A 12,823-nucleotide genomic window follows, 5' to 3' on the forward strand; every position below is an offset into this window, starting at 1 on the left:
AATAGCCCTGTAAAGTAGGCTGGTGGTGGTGTTGTTATCTCCAAATTGCAGAAAGGAGGGGGGCAGTAATGCAGCTGAGAGAACAGTGGTTTGCCTATTTCTGTCTATTGATTTCATGGAAGGTGGTGATATGAGAATTTGAGACATAAGCATCTGCTTTATAACGGGTCACATTATTTCCTCGACCAGTAGCTTTCTGGGGCCTCTGGCAGAGACGGCTTTCCTAGTTATGTTGCCTCTAACTGATTAGGCTGAGGGATACCAAATGCAACTGATCCCTCCCCAAGACCCACTGATTGGACACAGCAGTGAACCCTGCTATGGAAGGAAATTGGCTTCTGGAAGGATTTCAGTAGGGGCAAATGTACACTTACGTAAGGTGTTGGATTAAATCCTGTGGAGGCCCCTAGGCAGTTGAAATCTCGGGGGTCCCCTTCTTGTTGGCATAACATGGAACTAAGAAAGCTTGATTGTAATTTTCTTTCAAGATCAAATCAATATTATTTTGATCCATTGTTAAAAAGGTAAAGGTAAAGGTACCCCTGCCCGTACGGGCCAGTCTTGACAGACTCTGGGGTTGTGCGCCCATCTCACTTAAGAGGCCAGGGGCCAGCGCTGTCCGGAGACACTTCCGGGTCACGTGGCCAGCGTGACATCGCTGCTCTGGCCAGAGCCAGAGCCGCACACGGAAACGCCGTTTACCTTCCCGCTGGTAAGCGGTCCCTATTTATCTACTTGCACCCGGAGGTGCTTTCGAACTGCTAGGTTGGCAGGCGTTGGGACCGAGCAGCGGGAGCGCACCCCGCCGCAGGGATTCGAACCGCCGACCTTTCGATCGGCAAGCCCTAGGCGCTGAGGCTTTAATCCACAGCGCCACCTGCGTCCCTGTGGTCCATTGTTACGGGGCTCCTAAAAGGCATGGGGCTTATTGACCAGCGTCTATTCTGCCCCTTTGGTAATCTGGCACTGGTTAGGCAGGAAGAACCAGTTGCACAGATCACCTGGCTTGTAAGCAGTACATGTGAAAAGGAGCTGGGGATCTTAATAGACCAAAAGCTTCACATGAGTCAAGAGTTTGATGCAGCAGCAAAAAAAGCTAATGCAGTTCTAGGCTGCATCAGCATGAGTATAGCATCCAGATCAAGATACTGCTCTATTCTGCATTGTCATACCACACCTGAAATCTTGACAAGCTGGAAAATGTGCAGAGGAGGGTGGCCAAGATGATCAAGAGTCTGGAAATCAAGCTTTATGAGGAGCAGTTGAGGGAAATTGGTATGTTTAGCCTGGAAAAGAGGAGACAGAGAGGAGAAAGGATAGCCATATTCAAATATCTAAAGGGCTGTCACATGGAAGGTAGAGCAAGCTTGCTTTCTCCTGCTCCAGAGGCTAGGACCCAAATGAATGGATTCAAGTTACAAAAGATTCAGGAAGAACTATCTGACAGTAAGAGCCCTTGGTAGAACAGACACCCACGAAAGGTGATAGACTCTCCTTCAGTGGAGATTTTAAAGCAGAAATTGAGTTGGGATTCCTACATTGCAGGGGTTTAGACTATGGGACCTTTGGGATCCTTTCCGCTCTACAATTCTGTTATTCTATGAACTAGCTCCAGCTAGACATATGTGAGTGCACTTTAAAGTTCCTGGCTGTACTTTTGCAGCCATCTCTCTACCAGCCCTCATACCTGATGTTGCATATGATGACGAGGTATAGGGGTTGGGCAAATCTTGTCAAATCCAGGTTCTGTCGATTTATCCTTCTTCCATTCTTAGTTCAGTTCTCCACATTTCCATATCTGTTTGTAATGGTAAGAAATCCTTTTGAAGTCCACCTGGAAATCTGCCAGAATTGTACTGTGGTTTTGTCCTCATATACACACTTTTGCGGGTTAAAATACAGTGGTACCTCAGGTTAAGTACTTAATTCGTTCTGGAGGACCTTACTTAACCTGAAACTGTTCTTAACCTGAAGCACCACTTTAGCTAATGGGGCCTCCTACTGCTGCTGTGCCGCCGGAGCATGATTTCTGTTCTCATCCTGAAGCAAAGTTCTTAACCAGAGGTAATATTTCTGTGTTAGCGGAGTCTGAAACCTGAAGCGTATGTAACCTGAAGCATATGTAACCCGAGGTACCACTGTATAATGCATTTTTTGTATTTAATAAAATACAAATGCAAGAAATAAAAATGCATGAAATTCTGAAGCACATTTTACACCACTATGAGCAATGTGTACACATGGTTGTGTTTACGTTTCAGAAAGTGCAGCTTAGGTAGGTTCACCTTTAGACATGAACTGAATTAAGATTTATTCACTGTTCCTAGCTGTGTGTGGCCAAGATAGAGATGGGAGAACAGGCTCCCAGAACAAATTGGGACTCCTCCTGGACCAAATGCGGCTCATGGCTGGAGGTTCCCACTGCTGGTGGAGACAATATTGAGGCAGGTGGACCTCTGGTCTTGAAGCTTCATAAGTTATTGATCTGTATTGATTGCTTCCAGCCCTGGTTTTACCCTTTTAAGGGCTATTGACCAGGTTACCCGAAGGGCTGCTTACCTCCATGTGAATCTGTCCAGGCACCAAAATCTTTCCATGGAGGTTGTCCTTTGTGTTTTCCAGATAGGGACTATTGCTCTATGGCAGAGGATTTCCCCCCCCCCCCATGTATATTGTTAACTTATTTTCATAACATGTAAGAAGCAATAATCAACAAAATACACAGCCACACTATTATGTCTTTGAATGGCACACTGTGAGAAGTTGTGCACATTTACTGAAATCACCTTAAAGAATCATAGAATGATTGGAAAGGATCCTGAGGGTTATCTAATCCACTCCCCAACCCCGTGCCCAACACAGGGCTCAAAACCATGACCCTGTAGAGTCTTATGCTGTATTGGCTGAGCTATTGCAGAGACAGATCCCTCCGTAGATCACCATGCATTGATTGTGGATGCAATGCATGGCCTGATCCATTTGCATGTGTAATGAAAAGCAATACCAATTGGTGGCTCTATGGCAGAACTGACGCTTTGCATGCAGGAGGTCTTGATGTGGTAGCAAGTGATGTGATGGGCAAATTCCTGGCCTGGTAAAAGGCAGCTGCCTATGCCTTGCAGTGGCACTGCCAGGGCAAGACTTTGGAGCAGAGTCATTGAGGTCACTCTTCTGCAGAATGAGCAGGAAGTATCCTCCATGCAGCAGGACTGGTGGCTTGCCACATTTTGGAGTTATGCACATTGCCATCCAAGAAGGAGTCCTCCATAAGGCCCTCCTTATGTCCAAAGCCTAAAATTATCTCACTGGACTGCTCTGTCTTGCCGGTATGTTTGCAACCACATGGCTCAAAAGTTCTAAGGGATTCCACACTGCACACAGAGAGACACCTGGATTCTCTTCTACAAGTCATTTGTCATTTTGTGCAGCCCTGAAAACACTTTTGCGACTGACTGTGGCTTAGGGCCCTCGTATTTACGGGACCGCCTCCTGCTCTCCTCCGCAAAGGACCTTAAGGTCCATTAATAACCATAGTTTGGACATACTTGCCACTGTATTCAGTGGGGCTTATTGGTTTGAAAATTCACAAGGGTCATGGCTGGTGCTGCAGTCAGGGGTACCCAAACCCATTTTTAAAGAAAATGATTGTGGTCCATTTAACAGCAGCCCTCTCCCTGCAGAGGCTAGTGCTGCAGAAATGAATCCAAGAGGCAGGGAACTTGAGGGAAGGAATGGATCAGGGTGGGTAATCAGATATATTTTTCTTAATACACATCCTGTTTTCCTGTTTTCACAAGCTGTGTCACTGAGTATAATGTCAAGGCTCTTTTGCAAAGCACCTGGCTTTGCAGCTTATCTCCTTCTGCATCCCAGGGCAACTGCGTAGGATGATTAACGTGAATGAAAAGATGAGCTGTTGCTGGCTGGTAGGTAGGCACTGGGTGCTATCAGACCTCCAAGTGTCTCCATTTTCCAGGGACACTCCCAGATTTACAGAAGCCGTCCCGGTTTCTGATTTGATCCCAGAATGTCCTGCTTTTTCTTAGGAAGTCCCTATTTGCATCAGATAAATATACTGGAGGGTATGGTAAAGGTAAAGGGACCCCTGACCATTAGGTCCAGTCGTGGCCGGCTCTGAGTTTGCGGCGCTCATCTCGCTTTATTGGCCGAGGGAGCTGGCGTACAGCTTCCGGGTCATGTGGCCAGCATGACTAAGCCGCTTCTGGTGAACCAGAGCAGCGCACGGAAACGCCGTATACCTTCCCGCTGCAGCGGTACCTATATATCTACTTGCACTTTGACATGCTTTCAAACTGCTGGGTTGGCAGGAGCAGGGACCGAGCAACGGGAGCTCAGCCCGTCACGGGGATTTGAACTGGTGACCTTTTGATCGGCAAGCCCTACAGGGTATGGTGGGACACCCCTATTTTCATTAGAGAAATGTTGGAAGGTATGGTAGGATGTCCCTATTTTCATCGAAGAAATGTTGGAGGCTATGTAGTTTTTGCACATGATCCGTGTCATGGGCATATCAGAGGGTCAAGGACATCTTCTATAGAACTGCAGCATGCAGAGGTCAAACAGACACCACCTATGTGGCATAGGTAAAGTCTTTCAGCAGCTGTAATGTTTGGAAATGCAGCAGTTCAGATGGCAGTGGGGAAACAAGGCAATGAGATTGGAGTTTGGTGGAGAATAGCACATATAGCAGCAGCTTAAGCAACATTCGAGTTTAAACACTCATAAGCCCCCCTCCCCATTCCAGCTGTACAGGAGGATCTGTGGGTCTCAGCCTGAATCAGCAACATTTGGAAAGGCAAAATGGAAAGAACTTGGCAGGAAAGAGGAAACAGCAGTGCAATAAAAGACGGTTAGCAAGATGGGATAGTAAATATTCACCCACCCAGCCTGTCCTTGGCTGTTGCCTTCCAAGTTCCTCCCTGTTCTCCAAAAAAGGGAACCTTTTAGCTGCAAAATCACTCTGATTGGCTAAATGTATACCTCAAGGGCAGGCCTGTATACTTGAGAAATGCCCCATAAAAGGATGTGAGGGTCTGGGGCGGGACAGAAACATTCAAGGTAGTGGTTGGTTGATCGGCATCCTAGACAATTTTTTTGTTGTCATGGAAGGAAGCTCAAGAGCAGGGCTGTGTGTGTGTGTGTGTGTGTGTGTGTGTGCACGCGCGCACGCACAGCTCAGAGATATGGCATCGGTTTTGCATGCAGAAAGTCCCAGGTTCAACCCCTGGCATCTTCAGATAGGGCTGGGAATGTCTGCTGCCTGAAAACCTGCACAGCTGCTGCCAGCCAGTGTAGACAACACTGAGCTGGGTGGACCAAAGGTCTGGTTCAATATCAGCTTCCTATGTTCCTAGCTGAGAGGAAAGCCCAATTATATTGCACAATTAGTTTGAAACTGTATTTAATGTTGTACTTGTAAATTTGTGCAACCAGCCCTGAGACCTCATGGTGGAGGATGGGTAAGAAATCAAATTAACTGCAAGAAATAATAATTACAAATTCTGCACTCTGGTGACCTAAATCAAGTGCCATGCACAGTCAGGATTCTGGATATGTGTGGTTTCCTCTTTATCTGCCACACTGGCTCAGAAAACCGTTACTATTTTACTGCTTCTGTTAATTCTGATCGTCTTCCAAAGCAACTACTCTATTCCAAACTTAAAAATGGAAAGCGTAATGCTGGTGGTCAACAAAAGAGGTTTAAAGACTGTCTCAAGGCAAATCTTAAAAAATGTAGTATAAACATTGACAACTGGGAAACACTGGCCTGCAAGTGCTCCAGCTGGAGAACAGCCTTTACCAAAGGTGTCATGGGCTTTGAAGACGCTCGAACTCAGGACGCAAGGGAGAAACGTGCTAGGAGGAAGGCACACTTGGCAAATCCACACCGTGATCAGCTCCCGCCTGGAAACCAATGTCCCCACAGTGAAAGGATGTGTGGATCCAGAATTGGCCTCCACAGTCACTTACAGACTCATTGTTAAAACCGTGTTTATGGAAGACAACCTTAAAGGTAAAGGTAAAGGTACCCCTGCCCATACGGGCCAGTCTTGACAGACTCTGGGGTTGTGCGCCCATCTCACTCAAGAGGCCAGGGGCCAGCGCTGTCCGGAGACACTTCCGGGTCACGTGGCCAGCGTGACATCGCTGCTCTGGCGAGCCAGAGCCGCACACGGAAACGCCGTTTACCTTCCCGCTGGTAAGCGGTCCCTTTTATCTACTTGCACCCGGAGGTGCTTTCGAACTGCTAGGTTGGCAGGCGCTGGGACCGAGCAGCGGGAGCGCACCCCGCCGCAGGGATTCGAACCGCCGACCTTTTGATCGGCAAGTCCTAGGCGCTGAGGCTTTAACCCACAGCGCCACCTGCGTCCCAGGAAGACAACCTTACTCAGCTACAAGTGATCGCCAAAGAAGAAGAAAGAGGAAGTGTGTGTGTGTGTGTGTGTGTATGTGTGTGTGTGTGTGTGTAAGGCAGGCAGGCTGGCAGTCTGCAGGCTGCTGCAGGACACAACCCTATCCCCCACCCCTCTAAGCAATGGAGCTATTATTAAGCAATGCCTGTGGCTTCTGAGATTTCGCCATGTCTTGCTTGCAAGCATACCTTTGTAGCCTCGAGGCTGCTGCTGCTGCCCAGAGCCTTGCTGTGGGGACTGCACTTTTCTTCACTTTAGCAGCATACTCATGGTCCTAATGCACATTGTCCCAGGTTCAGTCCTCAACAGGTAGGACTGGAAAAACACTCCTGCAGGGCTGTCCCTACCATTGGGCAGAGTGAGGCAACTGCAGGTGCTGCAGTGGAACACAATTGCCTTCTATTTGAGGACGAGCCTGCTTCCCCCCAGGGGAACATGCAACATGACAAATGAAGCAACAACAACAACAACAAAAAAGTACAAAACCAATGTACTACACAGCTTTAGGAAACAGCAACACCAGCAGCTAAAAAAGGAAAGTGTTGAAATGCTTTTTAAGACCTGGGTAAATAGAAAGGGTGGTCGCCCAGCACATTGGGAGCTGACATCAGGCATATTCTCCTCCAAAAATGCTCCACAAGAAATCTCTATGTGGGACAAGAAGCTACAGTTAGAACTGGATATGGAACAACTGATTGGTTCAAAATTGGGAAAGGAGTACGGCAAGGCTGTATATTGTCTCCCTGCTTATTTAACTTATATGCAGAATTCATCATGCGAAAGGCTGGGCTGGATGAATCCCTAGCCAAAATTAAGATTGCCAGAAGAAATATCAACAACCTCAGGTATGCAGATGACACAACCTTGATGGCAGAAAGTGAGGAGGAATTAAAGAACCTTTTATTGAGGGTGAAAGAGGAGAGCGCAAAATATGGTCTGAGGCTCAACATCAAAAAAACTAAGATCATGGCCACTGGGCCCATCACCTCCTGGCAAATAGAAGGGGAAGAAATGGAGGCAGTGAGAGATTTTACTTTCTTGGGCTCAATGATCACTGCAAATGGTGACAGCAGTCACGAAATTAAAAGATGCTTGCTTCTTGGGAGAAAAGCAATGACAAACCTAGACAGCATCTTAAAAAGCAGAGACATCACCTTGCCAACAAAGGTCCATATAGTTAAAGCTATGGTTTTCCCAGTAGTGATGTATGGAAGTGAGAGCTGGACCATAAAGAAGGCTGATTGCCAAAGAATGGATGCTTTTGAATTATGGTGCTGGAGGAGACTCTTGAGAGTCCCATGGACTGCAAGAAGATCAAACCTCTCCATTCTGAAGGAAATCAGCCCTGAGTGCTCACTGGAAGGACAGATTGTGAAGCTGAGGCTCCAGTACTTTGGCCACCTCATGAGAAGAGAAGACTCCCTGGAAAAGACCCTGATGTTGGGAAAGATGGAGGGCACAAGGAGAAGGGGACGACAGAGGACGAGATGGTTGGACAGTGTTCTCAAAGCTACCAGCATGAGTTTGACCAAACTGCGGGAGGCAGTGGAAGACAGGAGTGCCTGGCATGCTCTGGTCCATGGGGTCACGAAGAGTCAGACACGACTAAACAACTAAACAACAACAAAACAGGGAATCATAGCTGACCTCCAGTGGTTTAGTGACCACTTCTGGGTTCATTTTAGAGCAGGAGGGTGCTGGTGTATCAATCAGGATAATTGGCTGATCTTCTGCTGGTGTATCAATCAGGATAATTGGCTGATCTTCCTTGCTCTGGCAAGAGAATGGGACGATAATGAGACTTCCAAGTTTGTTTTTGGCAGATTGTAGCAAAACAAACTCAGAATGCAAGGAGAGAAGTCTGGATCCTAAATTTCATTGTCTTTAATGGTGTTCCTACTTCACACCAGCATTTTAAAGGATAGCACTTTGTTGCTGATTGTTTGCATTCCCAATCAAAAGCTAAAAGTGGCATTTTTGTTAAAGCTCAAGGTGCTTGAAAACTGAACTTACTGGGTGTTAGGAACAAGCACCCGGGAGTTCAGTGAAGGTTACTCCCAGGCATTTCTGCATATGATTTCAGTCATGCGGATCCTTATAAATTGGGGGCTATGCTATGTATTTATCTGCGGTGTTTATGAGGGTAACAATAGACTAAGGCAACCAGCGGCATTTTTGGACTTTCCTTGGGAGAATGTCTATGGGAGGTGGGCATCACGAGGACCTCCTGTATTTCAAAATTTACTGCTTCACCCCTCTCCACTCACCACACAGCTACTCTCTGATGGTCTGCCTCAGTGAAAGGGCTTCTGACAATCATTCATTCTTTCCTTCCTTCCTATAATGCCTTCTGGGCATTATAGTTTGTTAACTGCTGGGAATGGTAACTCTGTAAGTGCAAAACTACAGTGCCCATAATTTTCAGGGGCGGGGGGAGGATGTGCTTCAAATGTTCTGTGAAGGATATAGTTTGCACACAGTCTTTGTGCATGAGAAAAATATCTACCCAGCCCTTCAAGTCTTTTTTTTAAAAAATGAATCAGGAACAGAATAAAAGAACAATTTAAAATAGGCCCACAATATACTAAAAAGAGCAGCAATAATCTAGCATATTCATGTGAGAACATGGGTTTTTCTGATATCTGGGTCTCTGTGACCTTATAAGGCTTTCAAGGTTAAAAAACAGCGCATGTATACAGTATTCCATGCTTCTGGTCTTCTTCAACAATCTAGCTACAGTACATCTTGTGGTTCAGCATAAAAACCCCCAATGTGGTGCATCAATCTGAATGTCAGACTAAGACCTGGGAGTCCAGGGTTCAAATCCCCACTTGGTCAAGAAGTTCACTGGGTGACCTTCGGCCAATCACTGTTTCTCCCAGCTGCTCTGGGTAGGTTCCAACAAATTAAAAACTTTAAGCACAGTAAACATCAAACATTAAAAAAATTCCCTACACAGGGAAGGGCTGCCTTCAGGTGTCTTATGAAAGTCAGGTAGTTGTTTATCTCTGTGACATCTGATGGGATGTCCGAATCGGAGAAAAGGTGGTACAGGTGGCCCCTCCACACAGGGCACCAAGCCAAGGGGTGCAAAATAATGATAGTGATAAAAAACCCTATATTTATATGGGGACCTACTGAGAAGATCCATTTTAAAAAGCAACAGTACCAAAAGGAATCATTGGGGAAATATTATGGGATGGTGTCAGGTTTTGCCCTTGCTCAGGGCACCATATTACCCAAGTCTGCCCCTGCCTTAACCTACCTCTTGGGGTTGTTGTGTGGATATAATGTGGGTGGGGAAAACCATGGTGGGGGGAACCAACATACAAATAAATAAATAAGTAAATAAATATGCATTGCCCAAGGCATTTTCAAGGACAACTGGCACTGTATAGGTGCCTCATAACACTCCTTCCACATTTACTGTATAAGCACCAGTAATTGATATTTTAGTGTGGCAGCACCTGCACGTTTGGAACTCCCTGCCTATTCACATCAGGCAAACACCTTCACTGTACTCTTTTGGTGCCTGCAAAGAACATTTTTGTTTAGGCGAGCCTAGCCAGACCTGCAGAATGCAGGGACATGTTTTAAGTTATTGCTGGTTTTAGTTATTTTTGAAGGTTTAAAAACGGTTGATTCCCCCCTGATCCTTCTATGTAAACCACCTTAAGTCTTGCTGCTGTTAACAATGAAGTGGCATATAAATTTCGAAAAGAAAGACAGCCCCACAAATCATGCCTCCCAGAGTTGCAGAGGGAGCGCCTCTGTTTGCCCCCTCCCCTAATTACTAATTAAACTCGCAACTATTTATTGGGGTTCTTTACTCTCTCTCCCCTTCCCCCCCTCTTGGTCCACCCGTTTCTGAAAGGATCCGGCTGCAATTTGGGCAGGAGGAGGGGAGATCTTCAGGGGCCATCAGTGTCACCCTCTGACGTTCAGAGCAGGGATGTGAGCTTGTCGCTTTCTGGTTCGCTCGCTCTGTTGCCTGTTTGTTCTTCCTGGGCTGACAGCTTGCCTCCCCCTCTCCTTTCTACCGCCCGCCACCCACGCCGCACTCCACCTTCTGCAAAATCCATCCAGCAGCAAGCTTGCCTTATTGCCAACAAGCGGTCTAACATCTTCTCTGGCTTTGCGGCTGAGAAGGAGCCGCGAAGGGCTCGTAATCTCTTTCTCGCTGCTCCTATAGGTGATGTTTTCCCCCTAACCTTTTGCAAAAAATATTTCTCTCTTTAGTTTTCCCCGGAGCCCAAGACAGAAGCCGACTGCATTGGTAACATCGAGGAGTTCCTAAACGGGTGTGCTGCACTTAAAGTCGAGGTAAGTGCCAACCCTTTGTAGCTGCCTCATACCACGGCCACATTCACACCACGCATTTAAAGCGACACGATACCACTTTAAACTGTCACGGTTCCCCGCCCCCGCCCCAATAATTCTGGGAGCTGTAATTTGTTGAGGGGAGCTGAGAGTTGTTAGGACTGCTCCCCTCGCAGACCTACAAATCTTAGAGTGATTTAACAGTCAATCCCACTTCAGAGCTGTGGGAATTGCAGTTCTGCACTGGGAATGGGGTTTCTTAACATCTCTCAGCACCCCTTAGCAAAGTACAGTTCCCATAGTTATTTGTGGGAAAGCCAAGGCTGTTTGAAGTGGTATCATAGGGCTTTAACTGTATGGTATGAATGTGGCCCAAGTTAGGTTGTTAGTACCACTGCTTGAACAAATTCTGATTAATATGTTCACTGAATAATCTCTGAATTACAGCTGAAAGTATCTCCCATAACTGTTGATTGAAAGGAATGTGATTTAAGTTCATTTTGGGGCAGAAGGATTTCTTTTTCAAGTTTGTTCTGTTACACCTCGATAGCTCAGTTGGTTGGGCTGTGGTGCTGATAATGTCAAGGCTGCAGGTTCGACCCCCCTATGGAACAGCTGCATATTCCTGCATAGTGGGGGGGGGGGTTGGGGTTGGAGTAGGTGATCTACAATTCTATGTGTTGTGAGGTGTTTTGGTTGGTTTTTTTTACACTTTAGACTCTTTAGGCCTTTAAGTTTAAAGATCACAATAGTTGAAGCAAATAAACAGAATAATTTACATTCCAGTGGTTTTTTGGTTTATGTTTTCTTAGCATGCTGGTGATTAAAACGTTGAGAGCTTTTATAATGTGGTTTGAGAACAAGGTATTGCAAGGCCTGCCTGCTCCTGGATCATAGTATCATAGAGTTGGAAGGGACCCCAAGGGTCATCTAGTCCAGGGGTCAGCAAACTTTTTCAGCTGGGGTCCCTCAGACCTTTTGGGGGCCAGACTATATTTTTTGGGGGGGAGGAGAATGAATTCCTATGCCCCACAAATAACCCAGAGATACATTTTAAATAAAAGCACACATTCTACTCATGTAAAAACACCAGGCAGACCCCACAAATAACTCAGAGGTGCATTTTAAATAAAAGAACACATTCTACTCATGTAAAAACATGCTGATTCCCAGACCATCTGCGGGCTAGATTTAGAAGGCAATTGGGCCAGATCTGGCCCCCGGGCCTTAGGTTGCCTACCCATGATCTAGTCCAACCCCCTGCAACACAGGAATCTCAGCTAAAACATCCATGACAGATGACCATCCAACCTCTGCTTAGAAACCCCCACAGAAGGAGAGTCCTCAACCTCCCAAACAGCTCCTGAACAGCTCTTACTGTCAGAAATTTCTTCCTCATGTTTAGTCAGAAGGTCTTTTCTTGCAACTTGAAGCCATTGGTTCGAGTCCTACCCTCCAGAGCTGGAGAAAGCAAACTTGTTCCCTCTTCTATGTGACAGCCCTTCAGATATTTGAAGATGACTATTATATCTCATCTCAGTCTTCTCTTTTCCAGGCTAAGCATACCCAGCTCCTTCAAGCGCTCCTCATAAGGCTTAGTTTCCAGACTCTTGATCATCTTGGTTGCCCTCCTCTACACTTGTTCCCCACTCCCCCCCCCCCCCACTCTCAGAGATCATCTGAGTACGGTCCTCCGAAAACTATTGACTTCTGTGATTCAGCTTGTGGGTACCAAAAAATGGACCTTCTCTTTAGTGCAGAACAGTCAGTGGACTACAACGCCATGGTATAAGCCCCAGCCAATGACAGTAATAATGGGAGCTGTAGTCCATCATCATTTGGAGGGCCAAAGCATGGGCAGAATTTGGTCTTCCAAATTTCAGCGGTGTCCTGTGTGAGGCCAAAATTCTGCTCAATTCACGATGTCATAGTTGTACCAACCCACAGCGCTCCCTAGGCTTGGCACCCAGTGCGGAGGAACTGGTCATGTTACCCTAAATCTGCCTCTGTCAACAGGTCCCTCACCTGCACTCGAGGGGCACTGCATGTTTTGAATACCTAGCTCTGTC

At 46.5% G+C, this 12,823-nt stretch overlaps 1 protein-coding gene across 2 annotated transcripts in view; it reads left to right on the forward strand.

Moving 5' to 3' along the window:
• The window catches only part of ARHGEF6 (Rac/Cdc42 guanine nucleotide exchange factor 6), an 81,272-nt gene that overhangs the window by 650 nt on the left and 67,799 nt on the right, over window positions 1–12,823 (forward strand). For both annotated transcript variants that reach the window (XR_013835034.1, XM_079962764.1), the window contains exon 2: window positions 10,674–10,757. Coding sequence is in view for 1 of the 2 variants with exons in the window: in XM_079962764.1 (XP_079818890.1) it covers window positions 10,674–10,757 (84 nt within the window). In the remaining variant the exon portion in view is untranslated. The remainder of the gene's footprint in view (window positions 1–10,673; window positions 10,758–12,823) is intronic.

Source organism: Podarcis cretensis (genome assembly GCF_951804945.1).
Source record: "Podarcis cretensis genome assembly, chromosome: Z".
Classification (NCBI taxonomy): domain Eukaryota; kingdom Metazoa; phylum Chordata; class Lepidosauria; order Squamata; family Lacertidae; genus Podarcis; species Podarcis cretensis.